Genomic DNA, 16,430 nt, shown 5'->3' with positions numbered 1-16,430 from the left:
TTAAACTATACGTTGGCTTTTCATGTCACTAAGTGTAATAATTTTGTACGGCCACTAGATAGCATAATTACAGTGTCTTAAGATACAACATCCATAGTGAATGTCAGTGTTTTAGGGCAGCATATCTGTAGGCATGGCAGTGCCGCAGCTTTTTTATTATATAATGCACTTATACATAAGGTAACTGAGTGTGCTTCTCATAAAAGTACAACATTTAAAAACAGTTACAAACAGAGTTAGTCATTGAAAAGCAACGTAAAGAAATAAAATGTACAGTGCAAGAACAAGATTTGGGAAAACCTGATTTTAAAAATGCTTTTAATCATAGGTACGGGAAAAGTGCATAGTTTTTAACCTGGATTTAAAAATATTTACAAGTAATTGGTAAGTTTTGAATCTTTATTCATTCCTATTGTTCATTCTGATAACAATGGATATCAGCAAATTGGGATACTGTATTATACATGAGTACCGAGGGAAAAAAAATGCTTTAGGGTGATTTTAGTGCGTATTATATAAGGCGGTCTGTTATTCATGCATAATTACAGTGTTGAGATTTGGTGTCGTATAAGGTGGAAAAAAGAGGTACAGCAAACATCAACCACGGAGCATTATGTACGATGACGCAACAGATTCGGATAAGAAAGATAATCCCCATGCATGGCCTTAATTAAGAGAAGTGTTTTATGTTGGCGGCTATGAGACTGATTTGTAGTGAATGAGTATGTCTTATGGTAGCCTAAAAAAAAAAAAAATCAGCTTCTGGCCTTCAAATATTCTCTGTCTGATCCCCCCCCCCCACACACACATCTATGGTGTATTTTTTTGGTTGTTGTTACCATTTAACTAAGTTAGCCTCATTTGGTAGTCCAAATGTAACGTTAGCAAAGCTGTGGGAACATGTTAGGAGTTCACTTGGTAAATATAAATAAATAAAAATCATTGAGCCAAGTTAACAAAACGTTGCCTTGACTGACAATCTTAATTCATTCCCTGACCTTGCTTATGTGTATGTGCGTGCGTGTTTTGTTCGGGCTCACCATTGGAGAAATTCGCCCCCTGGGGGAAGCTGAGCTCGTGACTGTGCTCGGCCTCGCACGAGTAGACGGCTTGGGCATCCCTGTCGGAAGCACACAAGTTATGGAAACGCATCTAGACGATAGTCTTGATATCCAGCTCAAGATCCATGTACTACTACGTTCTTCACTAGTAAGACGATTCAGTGCACTAGTGCCACTTTTGGCCTGCTAGTATGCAATTAAACTTTCAAAGTAAACTACTATGCTATACTAGTAACACTACTAGGCCTAGTTTTCAGTCGAGATGTAGCATCAGTTCATTTTCAATTTTAATATTCAGTGCAATTTGTATATGACGTACATCAACTTGCGCTGTCCATTCAAATAAATAAATAAATTGAAATTTAACTTTTGATGAACCAGAAATGTTATTCACTGTACAGTAAACCCGAATCACAAATTCATTTGCATTTTTTCAGTGGAACATATTGTATCCTCAGTTATTTACTAATGAAAAAAAGCATTTCTCTGCACCTACAGTATTGTAATGCCCTAAAATATCACAAGGTGGTGCCAAAGGACTGGCTCATAGGGAAGTAGTAACTGGTGCCATGGAAGCATCCATCTCAACTGATACATCTCAACTGAGGGAATAAAGTCTTTCTACGTCAAGGAGGAATTTTAGCCTGGGTTGATTTAGAGAGTCTTCTCCGCAGGTACATGCGCCGTTTCAGTGATTTTTTTTTTCCCAAATCAAATCATCTGTATTTATTACTAAGGGTAATTAAGGGTTAAGTTTGAAATTATATTAAAATGTTTGGGGGTTGCAGTTTGTGGTATATTTATGTATTCATGTTTAAACTATTAGTATACTTTTTTGGGGTGTCAATTACTCGCCTATTTTCACTATTTGAGCACCGGTCTTATAAATTATGCACACATTATACTCCATCTTTGCGAGTGTATGCCGGTTACCTCCCGGGCGTGGCGGGCTGCTGGGCGGCGGCGTGTTCAAAAAGCAGCGCTCTGGTAGCCACCCTGAGAGAGAGGCAAAGAGAAAGACAACTGAGAAATGGCATAATCACTCTGCTAGAACACGGTTCCCCAACCATGGCATTAGAAAATCTGCCGACACACAACCAAACAAAAATATCACAAAAAGTACTGAACTGATAGCGAATAGTGAAAATTAATTGCCATCCCCGTAATTTTAGTCATAACACAAATTCCACAAATTATAGTTCAATACATTTAATATAATTTCAAAGAAATTTTACTACCTTACAATTAAAAATACATTGCTTACAGACATGCATATGTGGTAAAGATTATTGTAACTTCTTCCGCTAACAACCCAGGCTAAACTTAGCTCCTCCACAATAAACAAAGCTTATCACTTGAACATACTTACTTGACACACCCCTTAAATAGGTTTAGAATGCACTATAATTTCCCATGGAAGCCACAAGATGGAGGCAGAGGGCTGCTTTTTTGTAAGTGAAGTTGCTCAACTCACATCAACCATTCCTTGGTTGTTGAATTGCTGCCAGATGGTGCCAAAGCACTGCTATTATTGGTTGATTAGCTGAGTATTTCAGCAAATAATGGAGGATAGGTTCCAAATATAATATCTGCAAATAAGCGATTTCTATGGAATTTGATGGAATACATGAAAAGTTAACTGCGAATATGTAAGTGATTACGGCATAATTTAGAGTTAAATAATTTTCCAACCATTTCATGAAGTGAAATTGGACAATTTGCCAGGGCACGGCTGATGATCTCTCATGGTACACTAACGTGGTTGGCTGTTCTGGAAAGGGAAGAGTCTCCCTGACCTTTTCTTCCAGACGCGCAAAAAGACAGACATTGCCAGCATTCCTGTTTGTTTGGACCGCGAGTGAAAGGCAGAACGACACAATGCACGATGTTTCCTTCCTTCCTCAGGATTTTTTTTGTTTTAAGCAAGACAGTGTCACTCTTGTCCCCCGTGTGCCACCGTGACCTGTGTGTCAAGGTGACGGCAATCTGCTAGGCAGCAGGGCGGTAGAAAGATGACATAAGAGGCCATGTGAGTGGTTTCACACACACAGATGCATCACACACTCACAATGACAGTACTGTGAAAACTAAATTGTAACCTAGAATAAATACATAATATTAAGGCAAAAATGCACGTTCTTTGTCTGTCACAAATATTTTATATAAGGAAGAGCATTTCACCTTCTTCAAACATTTTGTCTTTAAATTGCTCCCCACTGCTGCAAGTATCTTTCTATTGTATCTATATAGCTATCTACAGCATCCAGAACCATTTTAAATATATTTAAATAGACACAATAAATGCAAAATTAAATACGGTTTGAACAATGCCCCCCCCAAAAGTGATATTTTTTTTCCCTCAGTGCAAAGAGCTCTCTTGCATAAAAATTATCATGCAAAGATGGCACAAAACTGCCGAACAGAAAATCAACATTAAGTGCAAGAACACATTTTCTGCATTTTTTATCACAAAAAATGTTAATATTGAGGTACTATGTTGCATGTTGCACGTAAGCCATGTCTGACATCAAGTGGTGAATGGTGATATTACAACTTAAAACTATACAGTGGAACCCCTGGCTGGGCTGGCCCGCAAATAACGAAACTCTGTGTCTAACTGATGGCCACTGAAATGCATTGCAAATAAATAAATAAACAAATAATAATTTTGTAAACCCCCAAATTCGACAATAAATGCTCATCAAACTCCAATATACAATGTCCACGAAAAACAGGGGTTTGCTTTTGCCAACCAAAATCCCCCAAACCAACAAAAACATTTTTTAAATTTGGGTAAATTTAAAATAAACAAAAAAAAATAACAACATGCAAAGCAGCGAGTATTCGGGGTCCACTCTCCCCAACCTGATCTAGCGTCTCCTGTATCTATCCATCTATCGATCTGTTCATAACTCATTGATATTTTATAATTGGTTATAGGTAAGTTTAAAGACCAAATAACAATTCTATAGGTGTAGGAAGTATAATTAGACTTAAAACATTATTTTTTTCCAGTTAGCTAGTTGACAACCCAAGTCCAATTTTCCAGTTGTGTTGGCAGATAATTTTGCTTAAATGAAGTAATAAACAGCATTCCTAATTTCATTTTCTTTTATCTTGTTTTTTTTAAGCCCAGTTTTTGCATTGTTCACGCACACACATGAGGAGGAGGAGGAGGAGGAGGAGGTGGAGGAGGAGGAGGGCAGTCTGCTGCTGGGTCACCTCAACCCCGAGAATTAAGAGCAGCTCTCCCACCACACATAAATCCTCTCCACGCTCGCACATGGGCCAGGGAGGTGGCCAGACGGCAATGCGGCTGACCTAATTGTCCTTATTGATGTGTAGCGCATAGCAAATCAATTACAAAACAAAAAAAAAACAATCAAGCAAGAGCAGAAATGCACAAACACTCACTGGACACGCTATTAGGCACACCTGCTTACCGAAGTGAGAGCTATACAGTAATTCCCCACACATTAAAACACGTAGTCATGTTTATTTTATCACCTATTTCTTTATTTTATAGGGAGTGAGTTTTGGCAGGTTATGTTGGGGATCTCTAAAATGCACATTTTTACTAGGATGCAAATTTTGGGGAGTTTTCAGTATCTTGAGGACCCTCATTTCCTTAAATGTCCTTCTTGTATTGTTTTGACTAGTACAAAATTCCAGTCTTCTGAAGTCCATTATGCTGCACTCTCAAGTCTGACAGTAGTTTGTACTTGCAATAAAGTGAGCCAACACTTTTTTAAAACTGTTATAAGTCAGAACTCACAACGACTGTTGAAATATGATGGGGATTTATTTGGCGTACTTACACTGAGCCTGGTCTTTGGTATCCGTTGCTGGCTGAGGCTGCGGCGCCTCGTCGCCGGATCACTAGCTTGGGCGGAAGCTCCGGGTGCTCTGCCGGCTTCGAGTGATCGATGAGATCCAGTGTTGAGAGATTTTGGGCAGATTTCGAGTAGCTCCTTTGGCCTTGAGGGTGAACAAAGAGTGAAAATGACTAATACAATATTTATACACCAAACCCATGCCTATTCATGGTTCGCCAGTCACAAATTTGTGCAGTTGCGATTTTTTTTCTGTGGAAGTCATCCTCAGCTATTTCTATAAAGGAAAGTTGTCTTTTTATTCAAGGATGTATGTTGAAGTAATACATTTAGGTTAAGTTACGGAGAGTCTTTGCCACATGTCTGTCTTATAAATGTTTGGTGGATGTCAATAACCTGCGTTTTTTTTTGCTAGCACTGGTTTAACTGTGTACACAAAGTCCTCGAATTACGGCGTACGCGACCTACAACTGACGACTTTCTGACCCTCGTGCCTCTTCCGCCATTTTGTCCTCAGTACCATAGTGACGACGTTTACATGCAGTCAATATTCGGGTTAAAAATTACGATTTTTGAAACATTTTGAATAACCCGTTCACATGAATGAGCGGACAGAGTTGCTCCGGAATTTGAGTAACCCACCGTGAATGGCGACGCACGGCATCGAGATGCAAATGGACGTCATTTACACTTCAACTATCAATAAAACACTTGATATTCATGTCACTCACCAATGGAATGAAGCAGCCGGTCTCCTCCGCGCTCCAAAAGAAAGCTTTTGTGCTACGTCTCTGAACTTGTTTACCTCTGCTTGTGTATGTATTATATATACTATATATTATAAGTACAGCATCTTATGTCATTATCTTAATGTATTTATGTTTTTTTTATACAAAGTATTTTGATGTAAATTTTGACTTTAACGTTAAAATCCGATATACACGGAAATTCCTGTTACATCGCCAGGGTATAGAAACAGAACTCGTTCGTAAATTGAGGACTTCCTGGATATATTTTGTTAACATCATATTAAGAATCGTCCAATTTAGAAGAAAAAGGAATTTGGTGAAGAATAAAATGGCTCAAATGCAGAAAAAATACAATTTTGGTACAGATTTTCTGCTAAAACAAACAAACAAACCATTTAGAAAGAAACATGAAGTAGACACACTTTGGTTTCTGTGGGCCACATAAAATGATGTGTGGAGTCGTATCTAGTTTGACCCCGTGCTCTAAATTCTCCAAAAGTGTGAATATGTGCTTGAACGGTTACTCATCTATATGTGCCTGCGATTGATTGATGACTCTGATGTCTCTCACCCAAAGTAAGCTCGGATTTGGCTACCTGCGACCCTAATTACACGCTATCTACAGAATATAGATGAATGGTTACGGATCACCTTCAGACACACGAAGCGACTTGAGAGAGGTTGCAGACGTGAGATCCGGCGGTCTGGGTTCAGGGTGTCGTTGGTGGGGGGCTTTTTGGGGGGCCACGCCCGTGACAGACGACACGCTGAGGGTGTCCTCCGACTCTACGTCGGTCGGGACGTTCTCTTCCCTAGAGCTGGACTCGGTGCTCCGGGGCCCACTGGAGCGCAAGGACGCGGCGTCAGGGAACCTTGCACTCTGAGCTTCAACGGAGGACGGCATCCCGGCCTTGGAGGAGCCGTTGTGCTCTGACGAATGCGAGGACAGAGACTCGGTGCTGCCCATGGGGGTGCTGCCTTGACTGCTGCTGCACGCGTCGCCTATGCAGGGACCAGAGGGGAGGCACACCGGGCACTCATTAAAATCTGCCTAATAACTTCAGATTAGGAATTGTTCTCAGACCTCAGTACAATAATAGATTTGGAAAAAACAAGAAATGCTAACAAAAACTGAATGAAATAGAAATGAAATATAAAAAGTAAAGCAAAATTAAAGACTAGAATTAAAAACTCAAATTAAAATATACTTTAGGTACAATAAGAAATACGTACTAGTACTAAAACTAAACACTCACAAAAATAAAACGAAAAATCAATGCTAAGAATAAAATACAAAAAATGCTAAAAACATAATTATGATTGAGATATACTTCCATATTTATTATTTTATCAGCAATGCTACAGCTCGCTATAGCCTTATTGTACAGTACAGGTATATATTATATATACCATAGTTATTACCACCTGTACATATGCTAATATGTCATTTTTTTAATAATCAAATTTGACTCTTCCTAGAAGCTTGCGCACAGTTTTTTTCCTACATAAATATAAAATGTGAATTATGAAAAATAAGTCTAAAGATGAAAATAAATCAAAACCGCTTCTATGCTACTTCATCATGTTTATGTTGCACAATTACCTGACTTGCGTCTATAGACCTTGATTTATAATCAGTTTGAAAAGAAGCGGTCCAAGAACAGGTCCCTGTAGGATGCTACATGTCAAAGTGATTCTTTCACATTCAGAACTGTCAAGAAAATGGTGCAACCATGCAACTTTTGTTTCCTCTTGGTACTCACTGTCTGTGTCAGCCAGGCACAGGGTGGGGGTGTAGAGGCTGCGAGGCTTCCGTGGGCCACTTGACAGACAAATAGCTCTGCTCCTGCGGGAACCGGGCCGGGTCTGAGGCTGCAGCAACGGTACGTTGGGATCTGGAGCCTGATGGAAGATCTGGAAATGGCAGAAGCGATAAAATAAGAATTTTAATTCAGCTTTTGTTTTTACTTTGAGAAATTTTGCTCTGTGGCACACCTTGTTAAAATTCTCAATCAGAATTTCCATCACAATATTCTGGAACTTGATGTTCATCATGGCGGCCACAGTCTCCTCTTGCGAGCGCATCAGCGTGGGCCCGAAGATGACGCCCAGGTTGGACACGGTCATCATGTTGGACTGACTTTGCGTGGACACTCTGCGGGTGGAAAACAACAATCTGTGACTTGCTTTTTACTTTCCAATGACAAGTATTCACTTTGAAAAATACATAGCAAGTACCACCATCATACCAATGGATGGATCGTTACAAAAAATATGATGGCTACACATATGTAGTGGAAGAGTATTTAATTTTTGTACTTGTCACTATATTGCAAGCATAATAATAATAATAATTATAATTATAATAGCAGAACACAGATCATTTGTAGTAAATAATAACGTTCAGAGCAATTAAGTGAAATTGGATAGTTACATGACGAGATGTTTGATGAGCATCTCCAGCATCTCCTTGTTCCTCTCAGGCAGTTTGTGGACCAAAGAATGGACAGCGCACACGCGGTAGTTCTGGTCGTCCGATTCTGAGAAGGAAATGTTGAAAAAGTTGTAACTTACAAATAGTTCATTTAAGACGACACATTACGAAAAAAAATATTTTTCAGTTGCTTGTGTACAAACAGTTGGGTCTCTAGAGTGCCTGCTCATGTGTCAAATGTGAAACTACGATGGCAAGGTGCTCCACATCTAATTGACAAAGTATAATTTAATGCCTTGGTGATGAAATGCTGCCACCAAGAGTGAAAATACAACCCATGCCGCCCTCGTTGGGGCTTGCTGGCTCTTTTCAGTCCACGCACAAGTAGCCACCACCCAGCTCTGGCCTTGGTCATCAAGCTGCACTCTACATTGGCCCCCGCAATAGAGGAGCTGTGGTGACCACTGACTCATGTGCATGAGACAGGACCGCCCTCTCAAAACAGTCTAATTTCAATGAGCTGTGCCATGAACAGCCCAAAAAATGCGCAAAAAAGGTCCCCACACCAATTATTTCGTTATTGCCTAATAATTTAAACCAAATAGTTGCCAACATGGCAAAAAAATTTTTAATATTGTTTCAACCTCATCTTTCAACATTAAAACCAAGTAAAATAAAAGAGTTTTGATAGCATTTTGTTCTTGTGGGACCTGAGGGCATCTCAGAAAGAACACAAAAACTGTGAAAACTATTCTTTTCAGCAAACAGCAAGGAGTGTAGGTTCCACAGGAAAAAAAATCCAAATGGGAGCATTTGTAAATAGTGAACAACACATGCAGGGGACTACTGTACTTGATTGTTTTTTTAAATCCTCAAATTGATTGAGATTTGAGCTTTTTTCGTCACAACTTTCATTTTCATGAACTTACTGACAGCCATGATGAATTCTTTATGCATCTTGAAGGTCATTAACGGCTCAGAGAGACACCTGGAGATTTGAAAAAAAAAAAAAAAATATATATATATATATATATATATATATAGAGGCATTGCTTGTCATTCATTTCCAAATCATGGCAGCTGCTTCATCCTGTGTGAGTCGGCCGCCTGGCGAGATGACTAACAGCTGCGCCGCCGGACTGCGCGAGACATTCTGACGCCAAATGGTGATTCGTGACAGACGAGGACAGGGCAAGCTGACCTGAGATAATTCTTCAGGCCGCTGGTGATGGTCTTGTTGTCCCACGTCTCTGGATCCAGGTTCATGTCCGCGGGTGCCTTGGATGCTTTGAGAAACACGCAGTCGACATGAATGATGCAGTTGACAAGCACAGCTTCACGCAACCTGGTGGCTGCGTTGGGTATAACCACGTGGAACGAAATGGTAAAACCACTAACCTAAATCTAAACCTAACCTAAAAACAAAAATTGAAAAAAATATTATCGTCAATGAAATAAAATAAAGGTGAAACGCTTTTTTAAAAAAAAAAGAAAACTATCTGAAACTACATCTTAGATTTATAAAACAAACTATAACTATAGCAAATATGAGCTTCCTTTTCATTTTTGTCAATTAATATCATACATGAGCTTTCGGGGTTCATTTGAAATATATTTATTATATTTGCATCTATAGAAGAACCATGGTCAGTTTTAGAGAAATGTAGTTTACTTTATTAGACAATATTTAGTGACCCTTTGTTGTCATCTTGCACTCAGCAAATGCTCCATATATTTGTGAAAAACTAAAACTAATAAAAATGAAAATAAAATGAAGCATTTTCGAAAAAATAAAAACTAATAAAATTACCAAGCTTGTTCTAAAAACAAATTAAAACTAACTGAATTTAATTAACACAAGAGTTAAAAAAAAAAAAAAAAAAAACAACTAATGGAAAATCCAAGAGAATTTAGTTGAAGAGATTCTCTATGTGTTGTTGTGATTTTTGGCTTTTCTCATCATTGGTTGCCGCAGTGAGTCACTCGCTGGACTCACAAGAAGGCCTGAGATGATATTCAAACCTTTCGACTGTGAGGCAGATGTGCAAACCGCCACTCCACCTGCCAAGTCAAATCCTGTTGCGCCCAAATAGTGCCTTAGGATAAAACGGCTTCCCATCGTTACTTACCGAAAACTGTCGCCATCAGCTTCTGCACTTTGGAGTTGACGCCTCCGATCCTGTACAACCCCATGGTATTTATGCCTGCATGCAATAGCAACATCATTAAGTCATACTCTCAATTATTTGCCATGATTTTGAACATGCCTCACCTCTGCTCTCCACCAGGTCGATGCACTTCCTCACAAAGTTAAAGCCGGCCTCATTAAGGAATGCTGGGAGACAACATTAAGAGCAGTGTAGAGACATTCATTTGCATCAGCCGTGAATTAATACCAGATCAAATAGGTAACTTTTTCATTCTTATGGAATTTACGGGAACACTCGGTTGTTACGTTAAGATTATCAGTTGGTCTTTTATTTGGGTGCACAAGTAATACACTCACTGGTCACTTCATTAGGTAAAGAAACTCTACGTTTTGACTGGCACTGAGCGACGTTGTATGGTTTGGTACTCGATCTCATATGATGTCTCTGTACCTTATGTAGTGACTTGAAGTGAATTTTTATAATAAGGCAAAACAGAACTCGTTAGAAACGTGTTTAACACACAAATAAAGGGCATGGGACATATTTAAATTCACACTTACTCTCTTCTTTCTTGCTCAGGATGGCAGGCAGGTTGTAAATCTAGACAATTACAAATAAGCAAAGCAAAATGTGAATTTGAGCATCTTTAACCCATTAAGGCCTAAAGCGCCTCGTGAAACATCTCTCAAAAACCTAAGGGCGACTCTAGAATCACCTGCTCTCCTGGCTGCAAAGCTAGAAAGACGCAACAGCGCTCCCGGCTCTAGTGGTAGAAATGCGGCTATGCGCTCCCGGCCAAAATGGGTTAAGTATCAGTGGCTGGTATTGGCACCCCGCACGAGACCCAATACCTTAAAATAAGCGTGGTATCATACTCGCCCATCCCTACTCTTTTACATATTTTGCACAATTACATAGTTGTTTAATTTGTTATATCGCTCAATTATTTTATGAATTTATATTGACTAAATGATTAGTTCATTATAATTAAATTAATGACAACAAGCGGTATAGAAAATGGATGGATGAATAAATATTACAAATAAAACATGGGAATGAATGAATTATTAAAATGAGCGGTTTATATATTTTACCTACACATTTTAACTTGTATTTATCTATCCATCCATCATCAAAACCACCTATGCTCACGAGGGTCGCGGGCGTGCTAGAGCCTATCCCAGCTGTCTTCGGGCAGTAGGCGGGGGACACCCTGAAACCTAGGGGCAATTTAGAGCATCCAATCAACCAACCATGCATGTTTTTGGAATGTCGGAGGAAACCGGAGAACCCGGAAAAACCCACGCAGTCACAGGGAGAACATGCAAACTCCACACAAGAAGGCCGGGGCTGGATTCGAACCCATGACCTCTGCACTGTGAGGTGGACGTGCTAACCAGCTGACCACCGTACTACCCAATTTGTATTTATTTATTTTACATGGTCAATTTTAAATAAAATTTTAGAGCACAAAATATTATTGTAAGTAATGTACTCCATAGTATTGTGCATATTGTACTTTCTAATAGTCAACACATGAGGGAGCCAGTGACACATGATTGAGTATGACAGTAGTTTTTGGAGCACACGGACTCCCCTGCAGGATCGTCAATGGTCCCATGGGGTTCCTTACCGGCTCCTTGCCGTCCATGGCTTCCAGCCAGAGCCTCCTGTTGGACTCGGACAGCGCCTGCAGCGTCATGACCCCATGCCTGGATGGAGAAAACAAAAGGTCGTTTCAGTATGATGTCACTGCCTCTGCTGTGTTTACAGTTGCTGCGGCCACAGTTAAAGGGCCAGTGTGACCAGATATAGCTTGCCAATGCTTCGCATTTGATGCTTGATTGATTAAAAGCTGCATAATGCCAGCGTGATTCACCACTGCACACCCAGCATGCATGCGCATTTTCATTACCTCCTCAGCGCGTCACACAAAAGCGCTCGGATGAATTGATTAAGTATAGTTTGGTCCATATACAGTAATTTTGTTTTTGCAAGCACTGTAACAGTCATCAGCATTAAACCTGAACGTGTATGGGTACGCAGAGAAACTAAATTAAAAAAAGAAAGCGGAAATCTTATGAGGAAATAAGTCGTTTTCACAAAAAGAGTAAAACAGTTGTAATCTTATGAAAATATATTCATAATTTTTCGAGAGGAGAATCAGTGTACAAGAAAAAAAACGTTGGATTCTTCATATGCAAATGCATACTTTCAAAATAATTGTCTAATTTCAAGATGTCAAGATGTAAAAATAAAATTTGATTTTTTCAAAAGTAATATCCTTTTCTAATTTTTGTTAGGAGAATAAAGTTGTACTTTTTGGAAAAAATATTACCTTATTCTTGCAAAATTACAACCATGTCTACATTATATATATATATATATATATATATATATATATATATATACATACACGTTATATATATACATATATATTATAGATATATACATACACGTTATATATATACATATATATTATAGATATATACATATACGTATATATATATATATATATATATATATATATATATATATATATATATATACACACATATATACATACATATTTATATATATACATATATATATCTATATCTCTATCTCTATCTCTATCTATATCTCTATATATATAGATAGATAACAACCTTATTCTCCTACCATTATGACCTTTTTCGCTTATGAAAATACGTTTTTCCCTGGTAAGATTACAACTTTTTTCCTTTAAAAATATATATAAAAAAAGTATGACCTATTTTTTATTCAATTTATGACTTTCTCCCCCCTTCAAAAAATGTGTTTTTATTGTTCTAAGATTGAATTCTTCCATTCAACAAAATGTTTCCCTTCAACCTTTCTCCAGTAGTATATGCTGTTTATTCTTTTAATTATCACTGTGGTCTTGACACCCCTTCATAGAACATGATATTACATTCAAGTCCACATTAAAAACGCAAGTAATTTAAGTTCAACTGCTTTCAAAAGACATGTCAAGTTCAATCCGATCAATTAAAGTAGAAATTGGAAGGTTTTATAACAATCACTGTAAAATGCATATTAAAAGCATATGCACATTTTGTCCCAGCGAGGCAGCAAATAAGGCAGAAAGAGAAGAAGGTGCGAATCACACGTAAGCGGCACACACACACCAACACACACATGTGCAAATGTGACGAGGGTCCGGTCACGTACCGGACTTTATAATACAACCGAAGTGGCCTGAAAAGAGTTCCGCGGCAGACGCCGTTTCTATGTGGACATGAAGACAGAAGAAGAAGAAAAAAGGACTGGGAATGGGTTCCAAACGTTGAGGTTATAGTAATCCCCCACATTTCACAATTTCACTATTTCACTATTCACAAATTCACCGCATTTCTGAAAAACGTACCTACAGTATTCGCATTTTTTGTGTTCTTTCTGAAAAGCCCTAATAGACCAAAAGATGACGCCAGAGCCCTGTCAAAAGAAAATTAGCAGTAATGAAGCACAGTGTTTTTTAATTTTTGATCTTGCGAATAGTCGCATAGTGGAGTTTGTGCTTCGTTTTGTGAGCCAGAATTTGATGCACGTGCGAGCTTCTGATAGGCCGCCAGTCGAGGGAATTGAAAGAAAAAAAATGGGGCAATTAAGGTACTGTAATGCATGTGCGCAATGAGAGCCACAGTCAAAGACATTTTTTTTTAGCCGTTGGGTAAATAGGACAAACAGAAATTACAAAGAGTCTTTGCCACTTGAATTTGCATGGTCCTTTGTGGTGTATTCTTTTTCAAAATCAGATGAGATGTAAATTATTTACCTTTAATGGTACTGTAAGATGACTTTAAAATGAGGTGAAACAGTATTGGGTGGTTCGTGGTAAACGGAAGTCTTAAACTAATAAGCAATTTTAATGGGACAAGTCAATTACGGTAATTGCAGCTTTTCCACTTGTGGCAGGGCTCAGTCCCTATCCATCACGAATAGCGGGGGAATACTGAATATGCAACAAAGAGGTGTGAGAGGATTCATGCCAGACTCAAAGGGAGATGAAAACATGGAAGCCTTCCAGGATGTTAATGGAAGTCGAACAACGTCGGTGTGTTGACATGTAGAGTCTGTGCTGGGACACCCTGGGTTAATTTGATGGAACACAAAACATCTCACACGCACTTCCATCGAGCTTTTTCTTGAGCCTTGAATAAATATAACGGGAAAGATTCACATTTTTTTTTAAAACCTAGAACAGTTTTACTTTTTTCAAAGCTATCTTAAGTAATTTCATGCTAAGTCACACACCTTTCCACCACCTCAATGTCGAAGCAGAAGCGCTTGTCAATGGAGTCGGTTTTCCTCCGGATGCATGATTTGAGCTTGAACATTTCGGGCTGGTTGAGCACCAGACCATTCTAAAAGGTGAAGGTAATAAAAACAGTCCCAAATGATTTAATAATACATGTACAATGTTAGGGTAAAAAAAATCCCAAAAGGAGAAAAAATTAAAAATGGAATAACATGTTAGGAATAAAGTCGTAGATAAATAGAAAAATACAAATAATAACCAAAACTAGGTACCAGCATTAAACTAAATTGAAGCTAAAGAAATTGACATCAACAAACATGAATATTATCTGAACAAAACAAAGAACAAATTCAACTAAGTTACAATACAGTAAACTCAGTAAATTCAACCTAGACCAAACTAAAGACCAAACTGAGCTAAGCTAAGTAAACCAAAGCTAAACTACAACCAGTCATCTAGACTAAACTAAAATAAGACTAACTTAATAACAGTAAAATAAGTCAAGCTAAGTAACAAACTAAGATTCAAATGATGAGAACCAACCTGAACTAAAATGAGCAAAAATAAGATACACCGCTGTGCTGAGTTACATTGAGACCAAACTATGCTAAAAAAAAAAAACAAAGACCACACATAACTTGTGTAAGATAAAATGCACTGGGCTAAGAGGCACATTTAGACCAAGCTAAAAACAAACAACACGAAACTAGGCTAAGATAGAATTGGCTAAACTAAGCCAAGACTTGAACTAAGATAAACAGACTCTGATTGGAACTAAAACAAAACTACACTAACCTAAACTAAGATTAAACTATGGTGAACAAAACAGAAAAAAACCCTCCTGAAATGTAGATAAATTAAACAAAACAATATTATGCTAAACTGGACTAAGACTAAACAAAAGATTAGACAAAACTATGTTAAGTAAACAAACAAAGAAAAACTCAAATCAAAATCATCTGAAACCAACTAAAATAAGCAAAAATAAACGATACTGAACTAAGATAACCAAAGTATTCGTCCCAAAACAATGACCGCACTCAGCTAAGATTAAATATGCTAAGAACAAACAATACAAAACTAAAATAACTAGGGTAGATTAAGCTAAACTATGACTTGACCTAAAAAACAAATTTAAAGACTGACCTACAACCACGCTAATCTAAAATAAACTAAAAACAAAATGAGAACAAAACTAAGAGCAATAGATAAAACTCTAAGATAAGCAAAGACCAAAAAAACCCAAACTATGCTAAACTAAAACTAAAAGAAGAAAAAAAAGGGGAGCGCAAACTACCTGTTTATTGGCAGATTTATTGTCAGTGTTGCTCATATTTAAAGTTTTGCTGCTTTTCTCATAAGTGCAGTAGTGCCTTGCCCATGTGCAGCCCAGAGGACCTAGGACAACAACAAAACATTTTAATATCATCTGAAACCAGGGTTTTTCCTGTCTCAAATTGAGGCAGAGGTGGTACCATTCTGACCATGTGGCATGACGTATATGCATTCTGTAAATTCAACTGTGTAAGTAAATCACTTGATGGTTGGGGTTCACCTTTCTGTGACTGGGGTGGTGGGATACAAAATCTGGCAGGCGCCTGCCAGAATGTGTATCCCCTAGTAAATTTTCCTGGGAAAAGGGGATCCTGCACACAGTGCACAGGTTAATTACTGCATGCCAGATTATGTATAATCTCTAAATTTTCCTGGAAAGGAGGAAAGCTGCTAAAATTCACTACAGTTATCAATGACGATTTCTTTGAAAAACTTTTTTTTATACATCAAGCTTTCCAGCTGTTTTGGTGTAATCAATTGTTGGCAGTACGTGTTAAATTGTATTCCATAATTCGCTGAATAAAATACTGATCAGTGCAAGCATTTTTTTTTGGCAAAACCTTGCTTATAAAAAAAAAAATGCAAATCA

At 38.1% G+C, this 16,430-nt stretch overlaps 1 protein-coding gene across 4 annotated transcripts in view; it reads right to left on the bottom strand.

Moving 5' to 3' along the window:
• arhgap42b (Rho GTPase activating protein 42b) overlaps positions 1-16,430 on the bottom strand; it is a 97,323-nt gene that overhangs the window by 4,949 nt on the left and 75,944 nt on the right. Inside the window, exons 9-24 of one of the 4 annotated variants that reach the window (XM_086034968.1) lie at positions 15,804-15,904; positions 14,503-14,612; positions 13,420-13,476; positions 11,861-11,939; positions 10,788-10,827; positions 10,350-10,412; positions 10,207-10,281; positions 9,279-9,363; positions 9,007-9,065; positions 8,078-8,183; positions 7,639-7,798; positions 7,407-7,557; positions 6,295-6,657; positions 4,880-5,039; positions 1,995-2,057; positions 1,041-1,120 (exon numbers count right to left, since the gene is read on the bottom strand). In XM_086034968.1, the coding sequence (XP_085891094.1) occupies positions 1,041-1,120; positions 1,995-2,057; positions 4,880-5,039; positions 6,295-6,657; positions 7,407-7,557; positions 7,639-7,798; positions 8,078-8,183; positions 9,007-9,065; positions 9,279-9,363; positions 10,207-10,281; positions 10,350-10,412; positions 10,788-10,827; positions 11,861-11,939; positions 13,420-13,476; positions 14,503-14,612; positions 15,804-15,904 (1,752 nt within the window). The remainder of the gene's footprint in view (positions 1-1,040; positions 1,121-1,994; positions 2,058-4,879; positions 5,040-6,294; positions 6,658-7,406; positions 7,558-7,638; positions 7,799-8,077; positions 8,184-9,006; positions 9,066-9,278; positions 9,364-10,206; positions 10,282-10,349; positions 10,413-10,787; positions 10,828-11,860; positions 11,940-13,419; positions 13,477-14,502; positions 14,613-15,803; positions 15,905-16,430) is intronic. The other 3 variants (XM_086034969.1, XM_086034970.1, XM_086034971.1) reach the window with 3 other exon arrangements.

Source organism: Filicampus tigris, chromosome 7 (assembly GCF_054856515.1).
Source record: "Filicampus tigris isolate MCC_2025a chromosome 7, RoL_Ftig_1.0, whole genome shotgun sequence".
Classification (NCBI taxonomy): Eukaryota; Metazoa; Chordata; class Actinopteri; order Syngnathiformes; family Syngnathidae; genus Filicampus; species Filicampus tigris.
Note: the sequence above shows the minus strand (reverse complement) of the source record. Positions and strands in the feature narration are given on the sequence as shown.